This window comes from Podarcis bocagei (genome assembly GCF_964188305.1).
Source record: "Podarcis bocagei genome assembly, chromosome: 6".
Classification (NCBI taxonomy): domain Eukaryota; kingdom Metazoa; phylum Chordata; class Lepidosauria; order Squamata; family Lacertidae; genus Podarcis; species Podarcis bocagei.
In genome coordinates, this window is record NC_138130.1 from 41,767,802 (window position 1) to 41,795,172 (window position 27,371).

A 27,371-nucleotide genomic window follows, 5' to 3' on the forward strand; every position below is an offset into this window, starting at 1 on the left:
AAATATCTCAAGGATGTTATCTGGTCACTTTGCTAGACAGGGATTGTTGTGTTCTTGGCCTTCTGTTTTATAGAAGACATAATCCTTTTCTCCCAAGCCGCTTGATAAAACCTGCGTTTTGACTCTGGGAAAGACTTTGCATTGAAGTGCTTCTTGAGATGCTCAAGGACATTTGGAGCTGGCTTGTATATAGTGCTAAGTGTGCAAGCTAGAATGAGCTGTAGTGAAGGCTTGAACTCATGAGCTCCCTTCTCCTCCAGAAGAAGAATTTACGCCACGTTTAATTTCAGATTCCATAAATCTTGACTGCTTTCGTATGAATTGAATATTTGTGGCTTAAAACAGGTTCACAATCCATCGTTTGCAGTGGGCTTGTTTTAGTTGTAAGAGTTTGAACCATGGTCACAGAAGCATAGAATTGTAGAGTTGGAAGGGACGCCAAATCCAACTCCCTGCAGTGCAGGTATGCAGCCATTCTACTGTACATTATTGGTGTAAACTGAAAGTAGGCTAGGCAGAAATCTTTTGTCCTGCAATACAGGTGCTGAGGTGGATTTGGACTCTCACAGAGCACTATGCCATGAGACATGTATAACTGATACCTTCTTGCTTTAATCAATTTAAACTCATATAATCAATATTAATTGCAGTCTTTTCGCAATCTGTGTTCATGTTATGCCAGACCAAAGATACACTGGCAGAGTGGCCAGTGTCCCCTGTGTCTGGTAGTGGGGAAACTCACAACCAGAAAATGGCCTATATACCCCTGGGATCTATGGAAAAGAATGCAGCTGCCCACTGATCATAGTACACTGATCACAGCCACACAATACAGACAGAATGCAAGATAACATATAAGGCCCACTGCCACAGTTAGCAGTTACCCCTGTACAGTGGTACCTCTGGATGCAAACGGGATCCGTTCCAGAGCCCCGTTCGCATCCAGAAGCGAACGCAACCCGCGTCCGCATGCATGCACGTGCATGGGTTGCGATTCGGCGCTTCCGCACATGCGCGTGACGTCATTTTGAGTGTCTGCGCGAGCGGCGAAACCTGGAAATCTGTTACTTCTGGGTAGCCGCGGAGCGCAACCTGAAAATATTCATCCCGAAGCTACTTCAACCCGAGGTATGACTGTATTGCTAGCCTCTACCTTGAATACCCTTTATGCTACTCACAGCCACTGTTTTTGAGTAGAATACAGAGAGCTTACATAGCTCTCTAGGCAAGAGCCCTGGAGAGGTGCTTTCACAGCCCTCTGTGGAACAGGGGGTCAAGACCTACTGAAGGGGGAAAAAGATTTTTATCAAGCATCCATTGGGAGGGGGCCAGAATATACAGAACTCTTTCAGGAAGGGAGTCTGAGGAACCCAAGGCAAATAGTGGCAACAAGAGGCATAATTAACAATTGCTGGAATGCTACCTGGCAGGGCTGGCCTATCAGTCAAAATGAAGGAGGTGGCCTGCTAGGTGGCATTCCTACAGACCTAGACACCCAGGCACACCTAGGTCAATTAGTACTGTTGCATAAAATAATAGTCTGCCTCCCCCATGGGACAACCAGCCCTTTTGGCCCACCCCCTCTCTTGGCAACCCACATAACCAGCCCAGCCCTTCTCCACCAGGCTGGCTCATATACCCTGGCAGCAGTACCCACCTATTTGTGCACTCTGAGAGGACTGCTCCCTACTTTTTATGTTGAGATTCATAGAGACACCATTGACCCTTTGCTGAAGAGGCTCGCCAATCTTTCAGACAAGTCTAAACTTAATTCTCTCCTCTTAGGCAAAGATCATAAGATGACCTGGCTGGTAGCCAGATTCTGTGCCCAGATTTGTAGGCACAGATCATCCTCTAGAATAAAATAGCTCACTAGGGAAATGCTGAAGTTGCCCTTTGGGGCGCCTCAGGGTCAATTTTTTATGGTAGCCCAAATCTCAGTTGTACGGGTGTATGTATATATCTCAGTTTTAACTCATGAGCTATTGCTGCAATCTGTTACGACTGTATATTTTATCTTTATGAACGCTGTTTTTTATTGTGTTATGTTATGTGAGCTGGTCTTTGACCGTAATAAATTATCTAGAGGACTGCCCCCTCTCCTCACAGTACAGGGTACTTGATTGAGCATGGAGAAGAGGGACTACTACTTCTGAGCTCATCATGGTTCATGTTCAGTCCACCCACTCAGAATCCTATTCCGAGGCCAGGTGAAGCTAAATCATACTAGAGAGGGTGTGGGGGGAAAACCCATGTGTATCAGTGCCTGCTGACAGAGAAACAATACATGGGATGTTCAAAGCCTTTATTGGGTTAGAATCAGTATATTATGAATAGGAAATAACATGATCTGGAGCGTTGCCAACTGGTCATCTCAGCAGTGGTCATCTCCTGTTCCTTGGACAAGGGCTCTATAGACAGTAGAGTAGCAGGTGCAGTGTCTCTTACTACACTATTTCTTAAATGATATGTCTGTTCAGGGTGTGGCCCTTAAGAGCTGCAATTTCTTGGCTTTTTGGAAGCTGGGTGAATAGGGAAGCCTTTTAAAACACAGCTTGTTAAACAAAAAACTTTTTTGTTAAATGATTCTTATATGCCACCATCTTCAACCTGGATAAACACAGGGAAGTTATGTGTGGGATGGGCCTGTCTTACACTTGAAGGATCACAAGATTAGCACCAGAAGTGACCAAAAGGCCAGAGTGTATGAATTCTGGTGCCGGGGGGGGGGGGCGGCTCCCTAGCCAAAACAGGATTATTAAAAGTCAAGAGCTTGCCTACTAATTTACAATCTTCCATAGCTTACATCTTCACCAAGTGTAGAACTTGTCTTCCTGAAACTAATTAACATTTATTGCAAATATGGAATACTGCCATGATTATGTAAAGAGTAATTCACAAGCAGTGCCATCTGTAGATTGTTATGACTTTCTGGCTAGCTTCTGATAAAGTAACTTCCTGTGCAGTTCTTGTATTTCAGCTTTTGCAGGGAGTAGTTAGTTATTGGAACAGCATCAATAATATATATTGTTAATTGTTTGGTTTTTACTCTATATGCTTTTGATTCTTTAGTAAGAAATCACCTTAATTCTCAGTGTTGCTACTGTGCAACCTGTTTAGCATGAATAGAAGCTCACAGCTTTTATACCATAGTCTGTGCAATTTGAAGAGAAGACTCACTATTCAGAACTAGGTAATTAATATGGTAGAAAGTGGCAAAGTGATTCTGTTCAGTGTTAATATTAGTTGGATCATTTCTTTCGAATGTTCTGGTAGAAAGGGACGTGGAGCCACTTTTGGCCAGAGAGCTGGATCCTGTTGTGGTCAGCCTTCTACAAGCCAAAACTGACATCAAATCACCTGACATTATACAATGGTGGATCTGACTATGGCTTTGAGTCTTGTATTTGGCACCCACTTGAAACAGTGGAAGCCTTTTGTTTGCAAAGGAACAAACAGGAGCATACTCTAGGGTTCTGGGTTGTTGTTTTTTATAGCCATAGCTTTGCCTGTCCCTGATTGTGGCTGGGGGAGACAGCCTGGTGGGCCACAATAGGCCGACCTGGTGACTTCAATTTGGCCCAAGCACCAGAGGTTTCCTTACTTGTATTCTAGAAGAACCACACATACATAAAATAACCTCCCAAAGTGGCATCCTGCTTTATCCAAAGGATCTAGGATGGTATTTTGTTTTAGATAAGTAATCCCAATTGAATAAGCTTCAAATGCTTGTGATGCTTATCTCATATTATGAACCTTTATTTAATTCTCAAAAGATTGATTTAATGCCAGGTTTCAATATAAGAATAGTAATATATTCAGTGTATCCATATATTGCTTTGCACCTGGTGATTAAAAGTATTTTTTCCTTCTAATTTAATTTTTAATTTACTTTGTTTCTTTGAAAGTATGTTTACTATTGTTTTAATTTCTGTGCCACATCTCCAAGGCTCATGGTGGCTTACCAAAGAAAACAAAAACAAAAACCCAAACACCCTCCCATAACAACAGCAACCACCCATGGCATGGGTGTAAGTAGAGTTTTGGTGACATTAAAAGGCTTTCACACCTTCCTCCTCCTCCTGCAGCCCTGAAAGAGCTGGAGAGCCCTCATGTCATAACATGATATGGTGTGATGGCTGCAATGAGAGGAGGACTTGGTAAAAAGTCTGGAAGGAGTTCCTCCCCTTGCACTAGCTGAAAGGTGTTCCTGTATGCAACAGGCCCTTTGGATTCGAGCAAATATAAAACCTCTTAAAAAATAACATAATGTCTATTTAGTTGATCCAGAAAGACTAGCCAGCCAGCTCAGATGCCAAGTGAAAAAGCTGATCTTTACATTCTCCACTAAAAATCCAATACATTGGAAGAACTGCAGACCTCTGAGCGAGAATTTTTCTTGTAACCTTGGGGACAGCTATAAAAGCCCTGCTTTTAACTACAACATTTCTAGGCTTTCACAGATTTGGAACACAAAGTAGCACTAGATACTAACTGAAAGTAAGCGTTTATTGCAGAACCTTGATGTTTATTGGATGGTGGGATATTTGTGTGGTTTGACAAAGAGCTGATTTTGCTGCCTTTTTTATTTATAGGAAACACATGAAATTGTGGCCATTAAGAAGTTCAAAGACAGTGAAGGTATTTTTTTCCACTTGTATATATCAATGCATTGGTGATGAAATTCAGCAGGCTTTGTGTCTTAAGATAAAAATCTGTCCCATTATATAATGCTTATTTTAGTGTCGTTTGTGTTAAGCATTGACTATTTCCGAGACTCACAATAGCTACTTAAAAGCTAACTCTTTTGTGTGGCAAAGGGGACCTAAGGAGATTTGTTCCAAAGCTTCTGCTGAGACAATGCTAGATGTTTAATGTTAAACCTGTATGCTTTCCACATTATGAACAGATTTTAACTTTTATTTTTGGTACTTATGGCTCCCTTTAATTTATTCCAAGTAGTTAAAATTATTTTCAGGGAGGAAGGTTAAACTTTTTGTTGCAAATAATAATAATAATAATAATAATAATAATAATAATAATAATAATAATAATAATTATTATTATTATTATTATTATTATTATTTATTTATACCCCCATCTTTCTGTATGTCATGTAGATCTTCAAACTTACTAAGAATGATTTAACTGATGCAATTAGATCTTATAATTTTGAGAAACTTGCTTTCATATCCAATATAGAAATAAACTCTTGTCTTATTAATCTTCAGTTCTTGAATTTTTAACTAGAGAACATGGGACTCTTGATTTTGATAGGGCCGTTGATATGCTACTAGTTTATTTCATACAGATTCACAGTTTTTAACTACTTTGTATCATCTCAAAAGGCCTTTTTCATTATCAGTTTGTCATAGATGCTGACATAGTCTACTGTCGATGTCACACACACTCCATCACAAACATAATTCAGGGGAAAGCAGCAGGCATATAATTGATCGTCCCAGATTCACAGAATCATGAATTAAAGTTGTGACTAGCTTACTATGTTCCCGATTTCTTTGTGTAAATATTCGGGAGTGAAATTCTCTTTTATCCTATGTGAGATAAAATAATAATAATAATAATAATAATAATAATAATAATAATAATAATAATAATTTATTCATTCATTCATACATACATACATACATACATACCTGACCCATCTGGCTGGGTTTCCCCAGCCACTCTGGGCGGCTTCCAACAGAATATTAAAATACAATAATATATTAAACATTAAAAGCTTCCCTAAAGAGGTCTGCCTTCAGATGTCTTCTAAAAGTCTGGTGGTAGTTTTTTCTCTTTGACACCTGGTGGGTGGGCATTCCACAGGGCAGGTGCCACTACTGAGAAGGCCCTCTGCCTGGTTTCCTGTAAGACTGGTGAAGTAAGGTACTTTTTTACCTCCTCCAAGTGCAATGCCCAAAACTATGGAGACGTACCACCTGAGACCTACATGTGTATGAGAAAGAATTGCTTTTAAGATTAGGAAAACACATCAATTTGCTCATAAGAAGTGGATAAAGGCCTGTACTTAGTGTAGGCACTTATACATCACCAAAAAAGAGGATATGCACCAACAAAGAAGAGGACTTAAATGGGGATAGAATTTGCATGTGCAAATTTAGAAATAATGACTAGAATTCAAATTTCATTTAGATAAATCATTTAATTCCTATCCAGATCACCTGAAATAAGATTTTCAATTTGCAACCCACCCATATTTCCCTTTCAAATCAGACCTTTACAAACTACCCAATTGATTTCCAATCAAAATGATCCTGTTCCATAATTTTACTCTTAAATGGTCTACTTTCTTCAATTAGGCAGCTTTAAGAAACCATACTATTTTTGATAAATGGAAATTGAAACTTGGGCTGCCATCCTAAACACATTTAAAGCAATCTACACCTGACACCTTGGAGTTTCAGCCAGAGCTATGTTGGGATAAGTCTTTCACCCTGGCTCAGCGGGTGGAAGTTAAGGTGGTGTAAGCCCCCCAGAGGGGTGTTCTGAGGCTGTGGAAGGGTCATCTTTTAGCTGGGTTCCCTGAACTAGTACCCTAGTGGAACTTAACCTGCAAAAAAGAGCAGTGTACGTCAAATTCTTCCCAAATGGAGTTTGTAATGGTGGTAAATTAACCTGGGGTAAGTTGTGCCAGCTTACTGAAGCTAAAATTGCTCTGTTACTCAGGTTGGTGGTGTGTTGCTGTTCTCTCCTGCTGCAGTGGGTGAGAGGCAGGGTACATATTTGATGGATATTCATCAGGCAACGCCCCTCCTTCCTGGTACAGCATTTCCTTAACACATAAACTCGCCTGCTGACATTCCGCCTGTCAGGCAGTTGTTGAAAGTAGAACAGTAAGCAGTATTACTTGTTCTTACTCTCCACTTGAAAGCTCTCCTAGCTTTTCCTTTTCACTCAGACTGATTCTTCAGAGTCAGAAAGGCATGGGTTCTTCACAGCGAGTGTTTAGGGCAAAACAAAATGTGATGTTAATTGCATGATTGTGGTTTGTTGGCAGTAAACAAACCACAGGTAAGCCATTGGGAAAGGTTTGGATGACCGAAAAACTTCAACCTATTTCAGAGCATGTTTCCTTGGAAGTAGTTTCCTCTTAAGTTGAGTTTCACCTATCACAAGCATGTTTAACAGTGTAGCTTAGCGCAAAATTCAGCAGTTACATATAATGATAGACTTCTCAATCACAGAGCATACTTGGGAGGGAGTGTTCTAGCAGAGAATGGTTGTTTAGCCCTTCATGCTGTCTGCTTTCCCATCCCAAAAAAGTTCTTCTTGCAACTAATTTTTATTTTATTAAATTAATTATTAATTATTAGTTTAAATAAACTAATTATTTTGTTAAATTTGTATACTGCCCTTCATGAAGATCTCAGGGTGGGTGGCAACATAAAAATACAAAATGGGAACACAAAATACATAATAAAACAAAACAAAGCAATAACACTCTCCCCAACACATTTGGAAGGATATAGAGTTTTAATTAGCCAAAGGCCTGGTTAAAGAGGAATGTTGTCTTCTGGTGACTAAAAATGTATGATGGACCTAGCCGAGATGGACCTACATGGGGGTTTGTTCCATCTTGCCTGCCATTCCTGTTCCTCTAGTTTCAAACCCAGTTCTTGCTCCCACGTTATTTTAAGACCTTTTGTACCATTCACTTCTGATTTCAATAGACCACGGTACAGTATTGAAATTAATCTCTTAGTATTACCACTTGAGTGCTTCATAAAACCTTCAGACTCTGAAAGTTTATGTGTTGCCACGTCTCTAATACCTTTTGAATGGAAAAAGGAGAGTTCTCTACCTCCACAGTAGACTTGGCACTTGTATCTTTCTAGTTTTTCTTTAGTTTATCCTCCGAGATGCGAACATTGTCTATGTAAAAATCATAATACATTTCCTTAGCCCTAGTATAATAATAGTTTTTAAGAATATGCTTTCGTACTAACATTGATGGAGTACTTGTAATGTTATATGAATAGAGGATTGATAGTGGTAGACTTTCCTTGGTGTCAAAATTTTAATGAATCTCTTTCTATACAAGGAGGCTTTTGTTTTGTTTTTTAAAGTTAGTTTTACCAACTTTCCTTTTTAACTTTTAGAAAATGAAGAGGTCAAAGAAACTACTTTACGAGAACTTAAAATGCTCCGTACTTTGAAACAGGAAAACATAGTCGAGCTGAAAGAAGCTTTCAGAAGAAGAGGAAAACTGTATTTGGTGTTTGAATATGTAGAAAAAGTAAGTTTAAAAAAAAATTAGTTTGGGTGTTCCTAAACCTGAAACTAAAAAAAGAAGTTATTTTTATCCATCAAAAATTGTTACAGTTTTTATTCTTGCAGAAATAATATTATGAACAGCTCCTACTTGCTTGATTACATTATTCCACAAAAGTAGATCCATCTCTAGCCAGAAGATAGCAAAATCAGTTGGGACTAGGAGGATTTAAAGTTGGACATGTGGGCTTGCAGGAAATAACCAAATTATTAGTGCATTCTTGAACAATAAATGAAGATACTCTTTTCTGACCAAGTAATTCTTAAATTAAGCCACTATTCAAATGTGGCAAAACTTCTTTTTTCTGATCCTAACTAGTAGCTACTTCTACATTCAGTTATTTTTCTAGGAAATGTTTGTTTCTTAACCTGTAGTTTCACCACCTATAGATAAGATTTGTTTTGCAAGAACAGCTAGTATACAGGGTGAGTCTTTTAAAAGAGGATACTCTGTATCCACGGGGCCTCTTTTAAAGGACTCACCCTGTATTTTTACTGTCTGTTGGAGACTGATCTTACCTATTTGACGTAACCAATGACAGACAATAGATATTAATTGACAGACACTTCCAGCATCTTGTAAGCCTTTCAGTAAGGAAAACTAGAAACCTCTGACTAAAGTCTGGAGAACACAAGTTTGTAATATAAAATATAATTTGACTAAATGGTGAATACCTAATAAATCCATATCCAAAATCCTTCATAGGTTATTAACTAATTATTAATCATCTAGAGAGAAAGGGACCACTTTCTGTTTGACTTTATCCTGCACTCATTCCGTTCAGGAGGAGCATGTAGTCCAAGGCTCACCCCTGATCACACCATGGGTCTAATCCTGGCGACCAAATAATAGTCCATGGATGATTAATGTAATAGTACTTACTTCAAAGTAAGCATGCATGGGATCACAACTTTAACATGTGTATGGTTTTTACCGTTAACCAGAGCTGGTAACAAATTGTGATATGGGATATGATTTATAAAGTTACCCCAAGCAGTTTGCTAATTAAAAACAAGAGTAAAACCATGCACAGCAATTTGAAGCAAATATAAAAAAAGAGGAGGAACTAAAAACCCATTATCTACACAATTGCTTTCAAAAACCTGTTTAAGCAGACATAACAATGGAACAAAATAAAACTCTGCACTCTCTATAGAAAGCTGTGCAAAAGCACCTGCAGCCAGGTATAGGCAAACTCGGCCCTCCAGATGCTTTGGAACTACAACTCACATCATCCCTAGCTAACAGGACCAGTGGTCAGGGATGATGGGAGTTGTAGTCCCAAAACATCTGGAGTGCCAAGTTTGCCTAAGCCTGACTTCCAGCCATTGCTTCAACCTCACCATTGATTTTGTTCCTGGATGGTCAACTAGTGATCAGAATTACTTTTGCACAGCTTGGGCTGGTGTGCCAGCAGTACACTTCAATGGAAAAAGTAGATCTGGTCGCTATATGTGTCTTGATTACATTCTGACTGTTGCATTGTGATACACTTTATGTAAGGCCGTCTCTGAAAATTGTAGCTGGTACAGAATACCAGTCTTTTCAGACCCAGCTTTAGAGAAGTTTCTGCTTTGTTCTGCCGTACTGTAAATTTGTCCTTTTATACTATTTGTCTTTGTTTTAAGTTACAAGTAACTTAAACACTATTGCAAGTATTCTTGTTAAGTTTTGTGAAAGCAGAACCGATTTCTGTCGTCTTGTATCAGAACCAGAAGTCTTAACTAACTGCCATATTCTGGATTATTGTAAAAATTGAACGTGTGTAGACTTTTCTCTGAAATGAAGTTAGATTAACATATCTGTAATATTAATAAGTCATGATGTTGTTGCATAATTAGTTTTTTAAAACTTTGCAATTATGGTAGTAATCTAGATTAACTTTTTTTAGCCTCTAATATAATTATGCTTTCACTCATAGAATATGCTTGAATTGCTAGAAGAAATGCCAAATGGAGTTACACCTGAAAAAGTAAAAAGCTATATTTATCAACTAATAAAAGCAATTCATTGGTGTCATAAAAATGATATTGTTCATAGAGGTGAGTATATCAGAAATAAGAACACGTGTCAACAAACTTAGCTTTCCTCTAATGCATATTTTTGCCTCTCCTTACCTTGTGAACCTCATTACCCTGGCCTTGGACACTGAGATTAGGACCCATCTTATTTTCTGGGACTGTATCCCCCCCCCCCGTATGCCCCAAAATATGTAACAGTGAGTCTCCCAACCCTCTAGAGCAGATTTTGCCAGTGCATAAATGACTGCAGGGAAGGGCGGGGGAGGAAGGTCTGTTGCAAAGTCTGTTGCAGGAGCAGGCCAGCAGTATTTGATACAACCCCAAAAGTAGAATTTGTTAACATTTATTTTTTTGTATTTCAAATAAATAGTGTGAAAAATAACTAATAAATCAATTAATAATGCAGAACTAGTGAAATGCTATGATGCTAATTTTTTCCTACACATTTAATATTTCAGATATCAAGCCAGAGAATCTCTTAATAAGCCACAATGATATTTTGAAATTGTGTGACTTTGGTAAGGATTTTCATTTTTTTAAGCACACTCTTATTTTAAAAGGGTGTCTTGTTTTTATGTTCTGTATATTATGACTTTAAATTTGTAATTTGAACTATGTTTGTCTTTGTTTTGCTTCATCTGAAAAACTTTTCTTTTTAACATGTTTTGTAGGATAATTAGTTTCTACAATAAAAACAAAAATGTTTTCTCTTTTGCTAGTAATAAATAGTCCAGTTCTTTGAATGGTTTGCCAGTTAGCATTTCAGTGCAAAAACAGATGCATATACACTCATACGCACACATCCATTCACCCCACAGTAAAAGTTGGGGCATGAATGGCAGAAATTGTAGCTCCACCTGACTGGGACTCGACACCATTGAATTAAAGGAATTCTGAATATACATAGGATTGTGGCCTAATTTTGTTGTGCTGATACAGGAGAATTACTTGAGCTGCCCTGAAATGCCTAAGTGTGTGAAGATATAAGGTGGAATTCAACATCCGGCTATGGCATTCTATCTAGTATTCAGAGACATAGTGTATATGATCTTGAAGGTAGTAGGTACCATCCATGACTAATAGCCATTGGCAGCTTTAGTCTCCATGAATAGGTCTAATTATCTTTGAGAGCCATCTCCACCGCCTATGGAAGTGAGTTCCATAGTTAAAATACCCACTGTATAAAGTACTTCCCTTTCTCTGTCCTGCAAATCCCACCATCCATTGGATGTTCCTGTGGTTTTAGTACAATGGTACCTCGGGTTAAAAACACTTCGGATTATAGACTCCGCTAACCTGGAAGTAGTACCTCGGATTAAGAACTTTACCTCAAGATGAGAACAGAAATCACACGACAGCAGCACAGCGGCAGCGGGAGGCCCCCATTAGCTAAAGTGGTACCTCAGGTTAAGAACTGTTTCAGGTTAAGAACGGGCCTCCAGAATGAATTAATTTTGTAACCAGAGGTACCTACTGTATTATGAGAGAGAGAAAGAGAAACTGTTCTTTACCCACCACGCATGATCTTATATACCTCCACTATGCTCCCCTTAATTGACTTCTCCTAAACTAAAAAGCCCCAAATGTTGTAACTTTCCCTCACAGGGGAGTTACCTCAGACACGAAACATTTTGGTTGCTATTTTGAGAGCTCTGTCATATAAGTATTCCTGGAACAGCTACAATAGCCAATAATTGTGGTATTCTTAGCCAAAATACTCGTCAGTATTCTATTCATCATCAGACTCAGGATCTGAAGCATTGAATTTGAAAGCAAAATATATCAGTGTTTTTGAGCTTTTAGAACATTAAGGCAGTAATCCTGTACCTGAGAATAAGCTCGGTTGATAACAGTGAGACTTACTTCAGAGTAGACTTGTATAGGACCGTGCTGTTGTAAGTCTGTGTTTCTTAGCTTCTTTTGTAGAAGCAGTTTCCATTCTGTGATTCAGGAACACACACACACACCCAAATTCTTTGGAAATTTACCAGTTTCACAGTAAAAAGGACAGATAGGCTTTTCTGAAAGATTCCTTACAGATTTTTTTTTTGCCTGTGGGAAAGATTTTCTTTTTCCACTTAGTTTCTTACTATTATTAAAGAAAGAGTCCAAAGCTAACACATAAGTGCTTTTTAGAAGTGTTTGTCTGCTATGCCTTAAATATACTGTGCTTTGTACTTATACAATGTGCAGTAGCTGCTTAGACATGTATTGTGCAGGTGCGATTTCTTGCTAGTAAAAATGTTGAGAGAAGAGTACTAAGCATAGACTAATTGTGACAGATGCACTTGGCTATTATACTATGGTGTTTCATGCTCTAGTACATCTGCTCTGTTTTGAGACTGTTTCCCTCCCACAAGATTAGGCTTACTCATTTGGGCAGTTATGTAGAAGTATGCAGGGTTTTACTTAGACTACTGAAATATCAAATGTGTTTGCAAATTGATAAGTATCAAATAGTTCAGTTGGAAATCCATATCAGAGAAGTGGCCTCTAGCCCCATCCATAAACAAGAATTCATGGTAAGAATGCCCATGTTCTACAGCAGAAGCATATTAGGGCTAAAACTCACTATTCTGTAAGTTTGGCTTTTAAGAGAAGCAGCTCCCTTCCTAGGCAGTAGTGATATACTTGTTACCAGCAGTAGAATCCTGATAGAACGAACATTCGTGTTCCTACTTAACTGGATGACCCACTTCATACATTCCATAGAAGCAACAAGAAATAGAGCCAAATGACTTTAGCTTCCTTTCCCCACACTTCCAGGACTGTGACGAAAGCAAGAGATGCATACTTGAATCCCAGTTTGCTGCCTCTCCCCTTCCACAGAAGGCCTGGAAAGGAGGCGGGGCGTGAACTACTAATTATATTTCTGTTTATGCTGCTTCTTGGTTAGCATACAAATGCCTTCTCTGTGGATCTGTTTTTCTGCCACTTAATGTTACATTACTCTTCGTGGAATAACCTACAGGACTTGACTTAACTGGAAAAAGAAGATCCCTTTGCACAAAAATTTGAAGACTGCTAATGTTGAATAACTAGTGGCAAGGTGGCTTTTGTGTGGAATGCAGTAAAACTGACATGCAAATAGCTCATAAATTTCTTAAAAAAGAGCATTTAACTTAAAATGCTAAAATTTTCCTTTTCTGTTTTTGTGTTTCATTTTGCTTTGTGGTTTGTGTTATTACGGTGGAAAATTTAATAAAAAATTATTTTTAAAAAATGAAATGCTAAAATAAAATGCTAAAATAAATGTATATTCACATTCAAGTCATTTTCAAATTACCCTGATACAGGCTTTGCACGGAATTTATCAGAAGGGAGCAATGCTAACTACACAGAATATGTGGCCACCAGGTGGTATCGTTCACCTGAACTCTTGCTTGGGTAAGTAATCTATCTGTAGGTAGTGTACCATTTGCAAATCTTATCCACTAACTAGCATTTGGTTGCTAAAGTTTTAACCTTCAATAAGGAGCATATTTAATTATTATTTTCGTTGCTTATTTCCATTGCCTAGTTTCATAATCAGTACTAAATTGAAGCCTAATTTAGTCATTTCATCGTTCAAAAAAAAAAAAAAGCAAAAATGTTTTTATAGGATTGGATTCTAATGAAATCTGTTAGCCTTACATGTTTTGGGCCACAGATGGTCAACTTCTGCAGCAACTAGACTGTATATTTTGGCATCCGTTTGGAGCCCATTCATTTGAGCATTCCATAGAGCCCAGGAATGTGTGTGTGAAGAGCCCTGCCCAGCAGATATTCATGTGGCCTCCTGGTAGTCGAGCTTCTGATACCTCTGATTTATAGATTCGAAAACTGGGTCAGTTTTTCTCTCACTTTCTTGGTTTTTCTTTTATATACACATTCTCCAAGCATCTGGTCAGTTTGTGTGTCTTATTTCCTTACATGTTACCACATTATGTACCAATTACCAGCATCTGAACTTCCTGCATGCCTTATCCTCTTCCATTCTGGTCAGCGCTGTGAGAGTCACTATGAGACTGTCATTCACCATATGCAGTATTGTAGCTCAACCCTGGGGATTGTTCTGCCCCTCCCCATATTCTATTGTCTCTTACCTCTTGTCATTTCTTTAAGTCTTGGTCCATCTTAGATCTGACTTTAAATGTGTCTCTGCATTTTATTTATTTATTTCATAAAATTTATACACTGCTTTGATTGCAAAAACAAACAAACCTCAAAATGGTTTACAAAAAGATAAAACACTAAAATCAAGGAAAAAAATCACAACCATACAAAAATTAAAATACTAAAAGAAATTAAAATGATCTCAACTCAATTCAGCTAGCTGCTGCTGTGAAAGGTAAATTTAACCCCTTTCTGCCTTGCTGCACTCCTGAAGAAAATCTCTTCTCTGAAGTTGCCGTTTCCATCAGGGAAGAAATTCTGCATTGGTGCCATTGTGGGTTTTCCCCTCTAAGCTTTCAAATGGGGATTTTCCTCAGGGCCACAGCAGAGGAGGAAATCGTCCTTTGATACCTGCAATCCCATTGTTCCCATTTTTATTTGCACATAAAAAGACCTGTTAAATTGAAAGGTGCATTTAACATCACCATGCGTTTCTGCTTAAAGGCTGTTCAACTCAAGAAAAAATGGTCTGGGCAATAATTATTGTGAAATGGATGAGTAGGGCCCATAAAATCCCATTCTCCCCCCCCCCCCAAATTAAAATTTCTGGGTAAGGTAATGCAGCTCTTGAATAAATTTTAAATTCATTTGAATACAATTTAAATGACACATATAGCAGTGTTTCCCAACCGGTGTTCCGCGGCACACTAGTGTGCCGTGAGATGTTGCCTGGTGTGCCGCGAGATGTTGCCTGGAGGGAGGCGGGCGAGGGCGTTTGCTTCCCGGAGGACTTGTGGGAAGCCGCCCCTTCCCTGGGCGACGCGCCGCCTCGCGACTCCGGAGTCAGTCCCGAGGGCTCTCGGAGGGACTCGCGAGCGATGGCGCGGCGGCTCCGGGGCACGCTCAGCCGGGCCGCCGTGCGCCCCCGCTGCAGCTGCCCGGCGTGGAGCGCGACGCGGAGCCGGCCGGGCTTGGAGGCGCCCAGGTAGGGCCGGGCGGGGGCGGGGAGGTCTCGGTCTGCTGCGGGCGCAGGAGGGCGAGCGGGAGAGGGGGAGCCGTCAGGTCTCCTGGAAGGAAGCGAGGCGGCGGCTGAGGGGGATGCAGCCCCGTCCCCAGCAACAGGCGCTCCTCGAAGTGAGGCCACAAGTCGGGGCTTGGACAGGACCTGGAAGCAGCGGCTCCGGCTCTTGGGAGCGGAGAAGGGGACTTCGAAAGCGGCCTGGAGGAGAAAAGCCCCGATGCAGCGAGAGCGGGGAGCGTGCTGCCTTGTCCAGGCCTCCTCGCTTTGTGCCGTCCGCTGCCGGGAGCAGGACACGGGGGCTCCTCGTTCGCATGCTTTCCCGGGTGATCGGTGAGGGTTAGGGTTAGGGTCCCTCAGTCCCTCGCTTTGCTGCCTCCTCCCCCCCCACCCCCAAAGCTTGGAGGTTCCCCGGCAAGGGGGAGGGGAAAAATTGAAAACTTTCACTTTCGTGCGTCCCTCCCGGCGTGACGCTGCGCGCTGACGTCACGGGGCTGTAATGGTGGTGTGCCGCGAGATTTTTTTCATCAAACAAGTGTGCCTTTGCCCAAAAAAGGTTGGGAAACACTGACATATAGTATATGTATGCTGCAGTGTATATTAAGATACATCAAATTTCACTATTTCTTGAGTTATGTGCTTCCAAAGTGTGACTTTATTTTAATATGGATAAAGAAATAATTTTAGATGCACCAGGTATAGCCCACACATCTTTCTTTCTTTGTGGTTATGATTATAATTAATATGGGTCATTTTTTGCACTTTAGCTATTTTATATTTTTTTTCCTGAGTGTTGAAAATATAAGAGTTTTGAATTCCTTATATGCTACAGTGCCATTTTAATAAGCCTGAAAGAGAGCAGGGAAACCTGACAAATAGCTAATTATACTGTACTACCAAATATTTTATGACTTTTTCCCATGGTAATAACCTATAATTTCCCTTGACTTACAAGAATTGTAAAGCTTTTACTAGCATGACAATGAAGAGCTTCCCCTCTTACATTCCTGTTCATTCTTAAGATAATTTGTATTTTAATTATTTTTAAATAGCTTTCATGGTTGCATTTTAGTTGTATTTGTTTTGTGAGTTCACAGTATTATTGAAAACCTTCGTTACTCTGTAGTAATATAAACTTAATAAGAGATAGCTTATTCCACTGCTGATTGAATTGGACATCTGTGCAGATATTATCCTTAGGGGGGTGTTATCGGGAGTTGCTTGCTGTAGCTTCAATTTTAACATTTCTATCAGCAGGAGTAACTTCTTGGCTTTGGTGCATGTTTTGATGCGCTTTGCAGACTGTAGTGGGGATAGCAGAGCAAACCAAGACTAGTCCTGATTTGGCCTTTATACGCCTATATTTCTGTGTGGTAAATGTGAAGAAAGCAACTGAAAATAAACTTTCAGCATCAGGGGGCTAGTGTACTGCAGTATAAGGGGAAAGAGGTATACCCATCAACTGTTGCTGTTGATGTAAATTTGGGATTTATTTTTTGCAAGGGAAAAGAGAGTGGTTATTTTTAAATGTTTTTTTTCCCATTGAAGTAGAAAGCAGCAGTTACTTGTAGTTGGTTAGAAGGACAGAGGGACGACCAAGGTCAGATAAACATGGGCAGTGGAAGAACACTGTTGACTTTTCAAACACATAATGTGAAAGTAAAATACCGTATTTTTCGCCCTATAAGACGCACTTTTCCCCCTCCAAAAATGAAGGGGAAATGTGTGTGTGTCTTATGGGGCGAATGCAGACTCCTTGGCTTCAGCGATAGCAACGCGAAGCCTCCGAAGCCTGCGCTCCGGAGGCTTCGCGTTGCTTCCGCTGAAGCCAGGAGAGTCTGCTCTTTGAGGCTGGCGGCGGGGGGAAAGCAGCGCTTCCCCCATCGCCAGCCCCAGAGGATGGGGGGCAGCGGGAAGGCACGCAACACCTTGCCTCTACTCTCCAACCCGGCTTCGAGGCTGGCGGTGGGGAAAGCAGCGCTTCCCCCATCACCAGCCCCAGAGGATGGGGGGCAGCAGGAAGGCTCGCGACGCCTTGCTGCTACTCTCCAACCCGGCTTCGAGGCTGGCGGTGGGGAAAGCAGCGCTTCCCCCATCGCCAGCCCCAGAGGATGGGGGGCAGCAGGAAGGCGCGCGACGCCTTGCCGCTACTCTCCAACCCGGCTTCGAGGCTGGCGGTGGGGAAAGCAGCGCTTCCCCCATCGCCAGCCCCAGAGGGTGGGGGGCAACGGGAAGGCGCGCAACGCCTTGCCGCTACTCTCCAACCCGGGTTTGAGGCTGGCGGTGGGGAAAGCAGCGCTTCCCCCATCGCCAGCCCCAGAGGATGGGGGGCAGCAGGAAGGCGCGCGACGCCTTGCCGCTACTCTCCAATTCCCCCACCTCCTAGAAAAGCCTGCAGGAGCTGCGCACCCTTTAAAGAGCGTGCCGGTCTTGGGGGCTTTTCCCCGAGGAGGGAGGAGGGACTGACTGGCCGTTTCAGTCCCTTCTCCCTCCTGGTCGAAAAGCCCGCAGGAGTCATGCGGGGCTCCTGTGGGCTTTTGCGGGAGGTGGGGGAATTCCGCCACCTCCCGCAAAAGCAGGGAGAAGGTCTTGGAGTAGCGCACAGGCTGCGTGCAGCCTGTCCACTGCTCCCAGAGCTGCGGGGGGGGGATCATATTTTTTCCCTTGATTTCCCCCCCTGGAAACTAGGTGCGTCCTATGGGCCGGTGCGTCCTATAGGGCGAAAAATTACAGGTAGCAATAATGGTTACAGGTAGCAATAATAGTTACAGACAGCCATGCCTTAAAACAAAATCATTCCAAGCACAGAGGAAACACTGGCCATGGATTGTTATATACCAGATTTTCACCTTTTGAAATATAGCAACCCTATTAATGTAAGCTCTTGCCAGGTAATCACATAGTTTGCTCAGATAAAACTCAAGTATTTTGTCTCTTGGCTGTTTCTCATTTATGAGATCTACATACTATTTGCAATTCTGGCAGCAGCAAATTGAACATATGCACATGCATATTCAGTTTAAACATGAGTCTCTTTTGTATCATTTAAACAATATTTGCTAGGAAGACATTCTGGCCATTCAGGTTTTTATTGTGTGGAATGTACCCATGAGAGTACATTATGCTTTGGTCTTGCTTGCAAGCTTCCCATGTGCATCTAGTTGACCACTGTGAGAACAGAATGCTGACCTAGATGGACGAGTGGCCTGATTCAGCAAGGCTGTTATTATGTTCTTATTACCCAATGTTTTTTTTCTGGGAGTACACAGGGGTACGCATACCCCTAAACATTTTGGGAATCTTTGTACTTTTGTTCATTTACTGTATTTATTTTCCCCGATTTGAACTATAAAATGATGATTTTCTTGAGTCAAAATGAGAGTACCCCTAAACATTTTATTTTTTTTTAAGAAAAAAGCCCAGTTATTACCCATAGAAAATGGAAGGAGAGACCAGAAAGGCTTTCTTCAACCACCTCGATTCTCCTAAAAACACCATCTTACTTTATCCTAAAAACACTATCTTACTTTCCGGATATGTAAGGCTTGATGCAGTACCTTTCTGCTAAGGTTGCTGCTTATGGTTAAGAAACTGGAAGTATAGAGTAGGAATAAATGGACAGTTCTCCCAATGTATGAATGTAGAAAGTAGAGTCCCGCAAGGATAAGTTCTGGGACCTGTGCTTTTTAACTTGTTCGTTAGGAGTTAGGAGTGCGTTGTGAAGTTTGGTGACGATACCAAATTGCTCGAGGTAGTTAAAACGAAAAGATTGTGAGAAGCGCCAAAAGAATATCTCCAAACTGGGAGATTGGAAATAAATGAATGGGAGATAAGATGAAAAATGCAATCTGGTGTGAGTTTGTGGATTGAAACAACAAAACCCAAATCTCACATATATGCTAATGAAGTCTGAATTGACAGAGACTGGCTAAAAAATGGACCTTAGAGTCATTGTTGATGAAGATACCGCTTCTGCGGTAGTAACTACAGCTGTGGCACCCTTCTTGGAGGCCAGATCTGCTGCCTCCTTAGCAGCAGCACCCCCAAGCCACATCTACAGAGGCCTTTTGGTAAATAGGAGGCACTGCTGGTCTCCTCCCAGCCTTGTTCCCAATGAAGATATTTCTTTTCCCCTTGTTCCTGATGTGTTCCTGATGCAGATCTTCACTCACCCCTTCTTCTTTGGCGGGGGTTGTGTGTGTGCTATTTTGTGGTTAGCCTCAGGTGCCAAAATGCCTTTGCCTGCCTGGCCCGGATGCCTCTGAATACAGTCATACCTCGGGATGAATACGCTTCAGGTTGAGCGTTTTTGGGTTGTGCTCCATGGCGACCCGGAAGTAATGGAACACGTTACTTCCGGGTTTCGCCACTCGCACATGCACAGATGCTCAAAATGACGTCATGTGCATGCGCGGAAGTGGCGTTCGCATCCAGAGGTACCACTGTACTCCTGGCTGGGAATCATAAATTGGGAGAATGCTGTTGCACTCTGGTCCTGCTAGCAGGCTTCTCAAAGAGATCTGATTGGCCACTGTGGAAACAGAATGCTGGGCGAGATGGGTCTTTGGTCTAATAAACTAGGGTTCTTAAAAGGAAATGTTAGATTTTTTAAAACAAATAAATTTTAATTTTTAATACATTTTTGAAGAGTTTATTGCTGTTTGAAATATCATTATTGGGTTCTTTTAGCTTAATTAATGGAATAGATGTGACTAACATCCTGACCTACATGTTCAGTGTACCAAAGACATTTTGTTCAGTTCAGTTGTAAGATCAACAAGAGCATTAGTAATTCTGATTTTTTTGAGTGAATTCCTATAAAAAGGCTGGCAGGTTTTGTCAAATTCAAAACCAGTTTTTCAGTGGAAGCATGTACAATTACTATATTTTCCTCTGTATATTACCTTAACTATTGGTGCTCTAAGGAAAAGCCATCTATTGCAGCGAAAGGTGGAGGAGTGAGCAGAGAGCTTTTTTCTCTAAAGGATGAGAGACCCCTGATACTGAATTTCTTCCTAGATACAATACAGGGGGAAACATTAAAACATTGATTTGTTAAATTTAAAATGTGTATTAGTGTGCAAAGTAGCAATAACTTCCATGTGTTTTCTTTTCAGAGCCCCATATGGCAAGTCTGTAGATATGTGGTCAGTAGGCTGTATTCTTGGGGAACTTAGTGACGGACAGCCCTTGTTTCCTGGCGAAAGTGAAATTGACCAACTTTTTACAATTCAGAAGGTGCTAGGACCACTCCCTGCAGAGCAAATGAAGCTTTTCTACAGCAATCCCCGTTTCCATGGGCTGCGGGTAATGCTTAAATTAAGTTTTTCATCCATGTTTCCAGGTGGTGAATTGTTTGGACAATATGTGTGTACCAAAATAATCGCCCTGTTCAATAAATATTTTTGTAATGAGGTAGATATTTATAAATGTGTTTCCATTTCTGTTTTTCACTACTAACGCAAGTGTGTAATTATGATTCATTAACATAGGTCCCTATACACAAGGTCTAGTCGGTGGTGGGGAAGAGAGATTTCCTAGTATTCTGTTCACAGCAAATTTGAAAATTACAGATTGGAAGGATAAATAGTCCATACTATATAGTGAATTAAATATGTATATTTCACAGATAAAATATGTATGTTTCACATTTAAAATAATTAATTTAAGATAAATAAATATTTCTTTTTTTTAAAAAAAATGGATAAATATTGCTTGTTCTATACTGTGTAAGAGTTTCCAGAAGTGTCAACGCAGCAAGTCAAAACAAATTTTAACCTGTTAGCCTCTGTTAACCAGATTAGAAAGAACATAACTTTTGAGCAGGACAGGACAGGTGGCAAAAGTCAACTTACCAAGGGTAATTCTGGAGATTAATAACAAGAGATGGCAGCATAAGCAGTGTTTATCTTTGGCTGGGGGCAATCACTCCTTCATAAAAAGCCCATTATATTTATGATGTTTAGGGAAGTTTTTAATGTTTGACATTTTATTGTGCTCTGTTGGGAGCCGCCCAGAGTGGAAACCCAGCCAGATGTGCAGAGTATAAAAAATAAATTGTTATTATTATTAATTTATATTTGATGCAGCTTGTTTTACCATCTTCCATATAATAAAAAGTTCCATCCTCAGAAAGATTTTATCTGGACAGCCAGAAGAGCCCATCTGTTGGGGAAATCTTTTAAGATATTCTAAGACTTCACTGCATATTTAAAACATTAAAATAATCTGCAGTAGCATAGCAACTTGGGTCTGCTCTGAGTATGACTAATGTTGAACATCACCCTCTTAGTTAGGCAACTTGTAAAATTAATTGCAATTAAGCAGATACTAAGTTGCAGTAGTTCCTGTAATTTAAATGAAGAGTGCAGTAAGAGATCAAGCTCTTCACCCTTTGAAGTTTTGTGAAACCCTGCTATTTGAGATATATGATGACTCCCTTTCCAGTATGTCTTCTTACAACAGCTCTCCTTCAGTTTTTAACATTATTAATCAAGGGAGACAAGCAGTCTGGAATGTTGTATGCTAGTGCTGAAAAGTTATGTAATTAAAGCTATACTTGGGAAGAACTCTCACTATTAAGCTCTCAAACCATTTATATGACCTACTTTTGGATCTAGGATATTGTATATGCAAGACATCTTCCAGAGCAAGAAAATTAGCAGTTTGTAAACTCTGGTGGATCAAACAGAACCAAATATAATATTTGCTAGGAGCTGCCCCTCCCCCCACTTGCATTGCTCCCCACCCCTCACCTAAACTCCCATCCCCTCACTGCTCCTTCAGCACCCCCAACCAACCCCCGCATCGCCTTTAAATTTCTACTCCCACCTACCCGCTGCCCCACCTACTCCCTCACCCTGCCTACCTTCTACACCGCCACCTTGCTGCCAGCGTCCATCCCCTAAGAGCTCCCCCCTCTGAATCCCCTCACAGCTCACTCCAGTCCCAAGATCCCACTTCCGCCACTTCTTACAGAGGAGAGGTGAGACAAACAAACAAATAAACAAACAAACAGGAGAAGGTGTTTCACCTCATGCCACCACCAACAGAAGGAAGCATATATTTAATATTGCACACTTCCTTCTGGTAGCGACGGTCGAAGGGGAGAAGGACTTTCCTTGGCGGCGGCAGCCGTGACAATAACAAGGAGCAAATGAAGGCCTTCTTGGGCTGTCTGCTCATTCACTCTTCTGGACCACCTACTCGGGATCACTTGCTCAGCTGGGCCACCTGTTCACTCAGACCCCGGACTTCCTTTGCCCTCTTGTGCATGCCTTTTAGTGAGCGGGCACACAGGTGGCAATGACAGTGATAACAACGCCTGCCTGAACTTCCAGTTGGCCCACTTATTTGCCTCCTCTGCTGGCTTGCTCACTTGCACTTCCCACTGTTGTCATGCTGCAATTCACTTGGCCACCTAGTGGTGGCCACACAAACTTGCAGCATGATGACTTTTTCCTTACAAAAATATTATATAGAAAGCAATGTACCTGTGGAAGCTTACCATTGACATATTGTCTTTGTTCAATTCTTGACAAACAAAAAACTGAAAATAGTGCCCTGAAACTTTACAACCTTTAGTGGAATATTTTACCTATGTCCAAACTGCATTTTATAGCATTTTGTGGTTGACTATGTAGCTACTGTGTGATTTTTCAAGAGCCGAACGCTACACTTTGTAGAAACTTTTGCAGTTTGAGGGGAATTTTAATTGGAAAAAATAGGGGCATTAACCCATCTTTTCCTTCCCCTCCAGCACAATAGTCCTGGTCTGACTTCCTCCCTTTTCTATTCCTCCCTGACTGCACAAGTGCTATTAATCTTTTTCAAAACATAGAGTGCATTTAGTATGACCTTAATAAGGTGATTATCTTTGTGGTTTTCTAATGTGTGTGATTATTTCAAGAGGCCAATCTGTATTTAAGCTATCTATGCTATTGTATGTTGTCCCAGGTATTTTAGGCAGCATATACCACAAACAGTACTTTGATGACTTATAAATGTGCCTTCCTAATGTATGGAAATTATTTTTATACAGTTTCCTGCAGTTAACCATCCACAGTCTTTGGAAAGGAGATATTTAGGAATCTTAAGTGGTGTTTTACTTGACCTTATGAAGGTAGGAGTATTGTTATTCTATGTATTATTGTTTCTATGTTCCACTGCTGTTCTGATGTTAGTAGTAAATCTGTGTGATGCTGATTTCTTTTTCAAATCAGCTTCAAATATTTGAAACGGTACCAGGGATACTTCAGGGGAATTATGCCTTTTGCTGAGTATTACTCTGTTTTTAAAAAATAGAAAATTGTATTTTTCATTCATTATTTTTGTCTGTGAAAGCAGTGTAATTCTCCTATTTACCACAATGTAGACCTCTTTTCAGGTGATACAAAAAACTGAATTTAGTCCACATTAATATAAATAATGTGTTAACACATTAGCAATAGAGATAATGGTGTTTATTTCAGTAAGTGCCTTCTCCAGCTTATTAAAATAAATGAATAACCAGAGGAACAAAATGGTTTTGTGAAACTTAAGTTTTTTAGGAGCCAAATAGAAAATAAAATCTATTTCCTACCTTCTGCAGCAACCCAACTGCTTGTTATCAGGCCCAAATGTTATAGGTTCCAGTGGGTACTGGGCCCTAGGGTTATTCATGCTGAATACATCTACATCAGTTTGTAGCTTGAGTTTTTCACAATAGTTATAGCACTTAGAATCAATGTTTTAAATACAAGATAGAGGAAAAATAGGCAAATAGTTTAAAATAGTTTTCAGTTGCACAAAATACTTCTTAGAAATTGCAGTGTTTAAATATTAATTGGCCAAATACTTTTTGCTTCCAAATGGTATACAACTCAGCTTTATTACTTAAACCCGAATTTCTGTTCAAAAGAACTTACTGAAACTGGATCCAGCTGACAGATACTTAACAGAGCAGTGTCTGAACCACCCAGCATTTCAAACTCAGAGGCTCTTGGATCGTTCACCTTCACGGTCAACTAAAAGAAAACCTTACCATGGAGATAGTAACACCTTATCCAACAGGTAAGTGCAAACCATCTCTTGCCACCGGGATATTGGGATATTGATGCCCTAGCAATTCACATGTTCACTGGATTTAATGGAAACTGTTGCCTGTTAACTGGGCACAGTGACTCATGTGAAGAGTACCTTCTGTGTTGATGACAGTTGCTGTTCCATTTGTGTCTTTGAGCCTCCTATACCTGAATCATATCAGGAGTGAACAAAGTACTCTTCATTGCTTCTTTGTTCATTTTGATTCTGTGCATCTTTTACTTTTGAAAACTTGATCTTGTGGGTTCTCCTTTAATTGTTCTAACTTACTAGGCACTTGGAACAAACAAGTTAGCCATCTCAGTGCCAACAGTCTCCAGTCCATGCTGTATGTAAGCAAATCTTAAACACCAAGTTTACTGAAGCAACTGGTGTTTAAAGGTAGAAATTAACATGTGTTTTCTCTGTGTTTTATAATATAGAACTCAAGCTAGCAAAAGTACTGCTGTACAGTCTCATCACAGATCAAACAGCAAAGATATACAGAATATAGGAGTTGGATTGCAGAGAGAAGAAGTTATTCCATCAAATGAAAGCTTTCTAAATGGAAATATGCCTGTTGCTTCACATAGCCCAATGCTTTCAAAAAAGCCAACTAACGCTCCTGGATCTGGAAGCAAGGATCTAGCTAATAACAACATCCCACACCTCCTCAGTCCAAAAGAAGCAAAAACAAAAACTGAGTTTGATTTTAATTCGGATCCCAAAGCATCTGATGGTCCAGGTACAAAATACTTGAAGTCAAATTCCAGATCTCAGCACAACCGCCACTCATTTATGGAGAGTTCTCAGAGCAAAACTGGCACGCTGCAACCAGGCGAAAGGCATAGCCGTCACAGTTACATTGATACTATTCCTCAGTCTTCAAAGAGTCCCTCATATCGAACAAAGTCAAAAAGTCATGGGGCTCTGACAGATTCCAAATCTGTGGGTAATCTTTCCGAGGCCAGGGTTCAAGTTGCAGAACCAAACAACAGTAGGTATTTTCCATCCAGCTGCTTGGACTTGAACTCTCCTACCACACCAACACCTCCACGCCATGCTGACAACAGGACTTTGCTGAGTCCTTCTGCAAGAAATAACAGAAGTGACGGTACGCTTGAATCGCGAAGACCATCTACAAGACATTCCAAAACTATGGAGGAGCTGAAATTGCCAGATCACATGGATGGAAGCCATTCACACTCTTTATCTGCTCCCCATGAATCTTTTTCTTACGGTTTAGGTTATACAAGTCCCTTTTCTTCACAGCAGCGCCCTCATAGACATTCTATGTATGTGAGCCGGGACAGAGTGAGGACCAAGGGCTCAGAGGGTGGCTTAAGCGTAGGGCAAGGGATGGCAGCCAGAGCAAACAGCCTGCAACTATTATCTCCACAGGTGCAGCATAAGTCACTCACAAGATCTGTTGGCTCCTCCCGTGAAGACTGTACAGAAGATACCAGTAGGGTTAGTTTGTATTTTGACTGTTGGAGAGACTCCCCATTTTGTATGTCTGTCATGAGTGAGCATATAACTAAATTGTTAAATGTAGGAATTACCCCACCCTGGGAGCGCCCACTTTGATATCCATTTAGAACTTTTACTTTATTATAAAAATAGGTGAAACCTGTTGTGTGAACATAAATGCTTGAAATTATTTATTACATTTATACCCCAGCCTTCTTCCAAGGAGCTCAAGGTGATGTGCATTGTTCTCCGTAGCCTTCACAATCCTGAAAGTTGCATGTGTCATAAGGCTATTACTTTGTGTTGATAATAGTTTTACCCAGATTTTTGAATACATTTTTTTAAGAATAGTTTTGAACAGTAGTTGATCTTGGGATAAGTACAGGCAGATTTTAGATATGAGAAATTCAAAGAAATTATGGGTATTTCTTCACCTTTCCTTCGAAGAGCAAACAACTAGGCTACGCCTAGCATAGGTTAAAACAGCCCATGAAAACTTTGCCATATGTCAGGCATGGGGAAACTATGGCCCAACAAGGGTCCTAATTTGGCCTACAAGGCAGTTTTTCAGGTGTGGTCACAACTCCAAAGGAACAGTCGGGAAAGTTAGTGCACTCATTGTACATCTGCAAGCAAGGCTTGCATTTCAGCAGCCTTTAATTTTTTTGCCGTATACAAACTGACTAGGAAGAGCTCCACTTGAATTCAAGCCAGGGATTCAAAAGATCTTCCAAGCTGTGCCTGCAAAGGAAGAAATGAAATAATTGGGTGTGCTCTTGATTCTTTCCATTGAAGTTTAGTCACTTGATGTCATGGTGACATCAGGCGACTGACAGGTCAAAGTGGCCAATGGGGTAGGGGATCTGAGGATTCTACTTACTGGCCAGGTTCTGTTCCTCACTCCTGCCATTGGCACTTGTACTTAAAGAAAGGATAGAATTTCCACAGGTTTTTAAAAATGAGAGACAAACAGCAGGGAAGAGCACTTGGAAACAGGTTCACTAGCTGATACCTTGGTATTATCTAGCAGGGATGCTCTTACATAGTCATTGGTCTGGGAGTTGCAATATGCTGGAGAGGTAGCAGGAAGAGGAGAAAACAGGAAGAAAGGGGAAGCGATGGAGTCTAGATGATGGGAGCAGTGGGGGGTTTTATGTTTGGGAAAAATTGGTCTAGCTAGAGGAAACACTCCTAAAATAAAATCTTAAATCTGTAATTTTATGCGGTAAGCAGGCATAGCCAAACTCGGCCCTCCAGATGCTTTGGGACTACAATTCCCATCATCCCTAGCTAACAGGACCAGTGGTCAGGGATGATGGGACTTGTAGTCCCAAAACATCTGGAGGGCTGAGTTTGCCTATGCCTGGGTAATAGCATTTGCTTTATCCATGTACCTTGTGATAGTTTT

General features: G+C 40.7%; 1 protein-coding gene across 4 annotated transcripts in view; it reads left to right on the forward strand.

Annotated features, from left to right (window-relative positions):
- CDKL5 (cyclin dependent kinase like 5) overlaps window positions 1-27,371 on the forward strand; it is a 66,468-nt gene that overhangs the window by 20,103 nt on the left and 18,994 nt on the right. For all 4 annotated transcript variants that reach the window (XM_081199556.1, XM_081199555.1, XM_081199557.1 and 1 more), the window contains exons 4-12: window positions 4,596-4,641; window positions 8,127-8,263; window positions 10,221-10,341; window positions 10,779-10,838; window positions 13,617-13,707; window positions 20,551-20,740; window positions 23,475-23,555; window positions 24,333-24,484; window positions 24,937-25,963. In XM_081199556.1, the coding sequence (XP_081055682.1) occupies window positions 4,596-4,641; window positions 8,127-8,263; window positions 10,221-10,341; window positions 10,779-10,838; window positions 13,617-13,707; window positions 20,551-20,740; window positions 23,475-23,555; window positions 24,333-24,484; window positions 24,937-25,963 (1,905 nt within the window). The remainder of the gene's footprint in view (window positions 1-4,595; window positions 4,642-8,126; window positions 8,264-10,220; window positions 10,342-10,778; window positions 10,839-13,616; window positions 13,708-20,550; window positions 20,741-23,474; window positions 23,556-24,332; window positions 24,485-24,936; window positions 25,964-27,371) is intronic.